Genomic DNA, 4,964 nt, shown 5'->3' with positions numbered 1-4,964 from the left:
TATAAAAGTAGCTAAAATTTAAAAGTACGGATCTTTTTAAGTTATTTAAGACTAGAATAGGTAAAATAAGTAATAATATAATTTAAATTGTTCACAAAGCACGCACGTGAGCAGCTTGTGAGATTTACAACTTATAATGGCGCGTATAGCAGTTAGACACAGTTCAAAGGGCAATAAAGCAATAAAATTTAATTATAAATAGATGTATAATGTTACGAACTTAGAGCTACTTAGGATAAACGAATGTAGTTTTATGTTACAATTTGAAGTCATACTAGAAAGAAAAATAGGGTAATTTAGGTTTATTTCGTTTTCTTTTTGGTGATTACGAGGTCAGTCGAATTGACTGATCCAATTTTGAGATTAGGGTAAAGAAAATAACATATAAACTATAAGAAAAAAACGTTTGAAATGCACTTAGGAGGTTTTAGGAATCACATAAAGGAAACTTGAGATTTTTGAGATGACGAAAAGTATTTTTAATTTTAACATGAAAATTACTTTGCACACGGACTATCCAATACAAATACTCAATATATTCATGGACAAAACTTTATTTTATTTTATTAAAAGTACTCCACTAAGAAATATGATTTTTGTATGTGAAAGACTTGTAATATTAACTGAAAGACTACCAAATTTCATGAAGATATACCCAATATATAGAGAGTTATAAGTATTAAATTTATATCAACTTTAAACGAGTACAGAAGGTCACGTGACTCGGTCAAATTGACTGACCCCGTGTCGGAAGAGTTAATTCCTATCAATTCAGTGTAAAATATTCTGCTTGCAAAATTAAATTTGCCATCAACATTATTCATGTCTGTTCTCCTGTCATTTCAAAAATGAATGTTGAGCTATGAATGAGTGTGCAGCTTTTCAAACAGGAGACAGACACCTCGGTTTGCAATATATACAATATATATGTATAGCTTACTTATTCTTTACTATAAGAATAGAATAAAACTATAAAAAGCCTGGAAAAATGCATATTATTGTTATCCTCACCTGCAGCCATGTTTCAGTATTTGGAACATACATCTGTAGTCCCTCCAGACCTCTATGAACAAGACTTAACCAAGCCACATAGAGCACATCATCTGCTTCACTACCTTCATAACCAAAAATTCTGTAAACAGTTTAAAAGGTACTTTAGTGCCTGCATCTAAACTGTTGTGAAAACTAGAGAAAAAATTAAAAACATAGTTTTCATGTTTACTGCCATACATCTGTGAAACAATTTGTTGCTACTGCTATGTTTGTCAGTTATCCTTAAAATAAGCAAGAGATTGCTTATATAATTCCTCACATTCATGTTTTTCAAGTTATAGATAATACAATGTAAACAGCACAATGATGAAAACCTACTTTAAAACATCATGTTCTACTGCCAAGTAAAGTCCCACACATTCAGCTCTGCATTCTTCATATGCTGAGTGGATTGACATGAACTTTGATTCAAAGGTCTCTCCTTCCTCATACCAGCTGGTTATCTTTAAGAATGATTTTAATATTAAGTCTAGTTGATTTTGGTAACTTAGAAATAGAAACAAAATTCATAATATTAAGCTTCTAACCTTAGTGAAAATTAAAAAATAGTTATAATGAAACCTAGTAGGAGAAACAGTACACTCATATTGAATGAAATGGATAATTCTAAAAAAAAGAAAATATCTTGTAAGATACATAGTTAAAGTCCAAAGCAGATTCTACACAAATCAGAGAAACCAAATTACAAAATTATTTAATGAAATTTAGCATATTAATAAAAGGCATTAACCCTCTTCACATGGGTTAGAGGCCATGTCATCACGTTTGTTGTCTCGCATTCAAATTTTATTGAACTACTATTTTATGAATTTATGTCAATTAGTTTGATATCAAATTGTATATTATAATTCAAATTTTAGTATTATACATTATTTAATTTCTTAATTTAAAAGTAAATATTAAAAAACCCAACTAAACATCAGTTTTTGTGTGTCATGAAGTATGTTGAATGCAGCACTGGTTCAAATTAAACATTTGTGAGGTCCAATTACAAAGTCTATAGTTTCTTATGAATTAGGAACTCAAATTACTGATATTGACAAGCTAGAATATAAAATATGAACCTCCTATTTTTTCTATTTGCCGAGATATCACTCATGTACTGAATCAAACACAGTGGTCCCGTCCACCTCTTTCCATTTTTGGAAACACTTCCTCATATACAATTCTGTCAATGACATGTGAATAACCAATCTAAAGGTTTCTCTGCCATTTTCAAGTATTATGACATCAACTCATTCTTTCGATACAAGATTTCAAGTTGGTAAGTTGAGTTTTAGTCTGCTCAAACTTAATATTTTTTAAACCTAAATACAGCTTAGTTACTAGGCTTGATAAATTAGTGTAATTCTAGGTATTGATATAGTAATTTATGATTTTTTGGTTAGTACAATATATATATATATATATATAAAAAACCTAAAAAAATTTTCTATGTGTGAAAATTTATAAGGCTTAGCAACCTATGACAAGCAGCAAACGAGTACAAAGGTCATAACTAAAAGATATAATTGTTTGCTATATTTATTTATTTACTGTTCTATGTTTTAAGAAAAATAATTTTAAGAACTTATTTGTAAATAGTTATAACGTATATACATATATAATGTATTATAACTGAAATGTGACTGTATTTTACAAAATACTAGTCCACTAAAACACAGTCAGTTTGATATTATTGGATGCACTTAACATGAGTGCACGTGCGGTGGGTCATTGTAACTTCTGTGACGTTAGCCAGGCACAGCTGATAGGTCAATATAATAAAAAATATATATATATGTATATAAATGTATAATGTTATGACATTTAAATTATATAGACTAAACATTTGTGTTTTCGAGTTATAATCTGTAGTCATTCTAGAACAAAAAAGGCATAATTTATATTTATTTCCTTATTTTTTATGGTGATTACGAGATTGGTCAAATCTACCAAACCCCTAAAAGATTCAATAGTGAAAATAACAAATAAAATATAAAGTTTTTTTTCCTGAAAAATGCTTAATAATTATTTGGAGGTTATAAAGATTTCATATGTGAAATCTGAAAATTTTCTGATGCATATAAGTATTTTTAATCTTAAAATGAAAATTACTTTGCATGATAGATAGGCAACATGCGAAAAGAAAAAAGGCACAAGAAAAACCTTAATACTTAATAAAAAAAAATCAGATATTTTTGCATACGAAAGCCTTGTATTGTTTACTGATAATCTACCAAATTTCTTTAACATACGCTTACTAATTTGAAATTTATAGCATGAAAACTATAATAAGCAAAAAATTGTTATGAGCCCCAGGGACCAAGTCCGTGTTGAAAGAGTTAAGGTTGTTACACAGATTACTATTATCCTAAACAATTCAAATGAAATATTCTTTCATAATCTTTGTAAAATAATATGCTATATACTAGCAATTGTATATTAATTGTAAAAAGTCAATTATGTAAACTTATCTACATTACAATATTTTGTCAAATTTAAAGATAAAACATCACTCTTGAAAATATCAAATGTAGGATAAGAATTTAAATATCTTTATGTAATTATAGGCATAACAGGTCAATCACAAGATGGCTAATTTGATGACCAATAATAAATTACACGTAGATATCACACATGAATGTGATATAGAAGAACATCTTTATTTGGAGTGGGAAGTTTCCAAGATGGCTGTATAACTGTTATATTACTATATTTATTCATTCTGATTTTTAATTTTGTATTTAGATTACAGTGATGAGTAACATCTATGATGTAATTTCTGTAATGTTTTAATTTGCTAATAGGTTTTTGTATGGTTACTAACTACTACACCCACAAAAGTTAATTCAAGAGAAAGGATATCGTTAATGCCTTTTCTGGTGCTATTACAACAACTAACTTCTTCCAAGGTTATATCTTTTGCAGCTACTCTGCAAATGGTTCAACTTTCACTTTGTTTTGTTCAATCTAAATTCAATAACATTTATTGTAAATTATCTTGCGATGCTCGTATTTCACCCAAATCCAGATAATGCTGATAACTTTATATATGTTCTGTTTTGCTGATGTACAGATCACACACATAACATACTAAACAATTCAATTTCATAGCTTCAGATAAGGCAGCCACAATACACAAGTAATGCTTATGATAACAACTTTCTTTCCTATGTGTTGAAATATTAATTTTCCCAGTCAAATGAACATCTAAAATCACACCTTTTCATTGGTTTCAGTATGTAGTGTTATATCTGCATTAAAGTTGAATGTTGCATCTTTGTTCTTATGAAACAACTTTCCACTCCCATGGCCAAGCAGCTCATGCAGCCCAACTGTCACTTCAAAGGCTCCAACACGATATTTGTTCAGTAACTCCTGTATAAGGAATAGTTACTTTAGTAAATCTCAACCATTTTCACACAAACTGATTTATAAGTATGAGCTTTACTAAATAACTCTTATATAATAATTCACTTTTCTTAAGATGCATGTAATGTTAATTTAACAGAAAAACTTATTTGCTGGAATAGTTTTTAGGTACTTACAGAATCAGTTTTATTCAGATAATTTGGTGTTGATTCTTTGTAACTAGCAGGTATAACATTACCCAAGGATACATTCTTGAAACCTTCATTTTGCCGAATGTCATTGTCTAGAACATAAAATAGAAATTTAAATTCTACATCAGGTGTACAGCATACAACCAATACTTCTACACTAAATTTCAAATTGCATCTAAAAAACAAAGATGATGAAAATATTAGTGATATTTTCATTGATAAACCCTAACATAATTGTACTTCTTTTTAATTGGAGTATACTTAGTTATTTTACATGTATTTGTTACATCCTGTAAAAAGTGTATTAATTATGTAATATATGATTGCAAGCTCTATACAGAAGTGTCTACTCTTCAAAATAAAGTT

The 4,964-nt window shown here is 28.6% G+C and overlaps 1 protein-coding gene across 1 annotated transcript in view; it reads right to left on the bottom strand.

Annotated features, from left to right (window-relative positions):
* Positions 1–4,964, bottom strand: part of LOC106458257 (dipeptidyl peptidase 3-like) — a 46,397-nt gene that overhangs the window by 8,051 nt on the left and 33,382 nt on the right. The window contains exons 12-15 of the mRNA XM_013917742.2: positions 4,584–4,690; positions 4,258–4,413; positions 1,372–1,496; positions 1,012–1,132 (exon numbers count right to left, since the gene is read on the bottom strand). Coding sequence (XP_013773196.1) covers positions 1,012–1,132; positions 1,372–1,496; positions 4,258–4,413; positions 4,584–4,690 — 509 coding nt within the window. The remainder of the gene's footprint in view (positions 1–1,011; positions 1,133–1,371; positions 1,497–4,257; positions 4,414–4,583; positions 4,691–4,964) is intronic.

The sequence above is a fragment of the Limulus polyphemus genome, unplaced genomic scaffold, assembly GCF_000517525.1.
Source record: "Limulus polyphemus unplaced genomic scaffold, Limulus_polyphemus-2.1.2 Scaffold435, whole genome shotgun sequence".
Classification (NCBI taxonomy): domain Eukaryota; kingdom Metazoa; phylum Arthropoda; class Merostomata; order Xiphosura; family Limulidae; genus Limulus; species Limulus polyphemus.
This window is presented reverse-complemented; position numbering and strand designations above follow the sequence as displayed.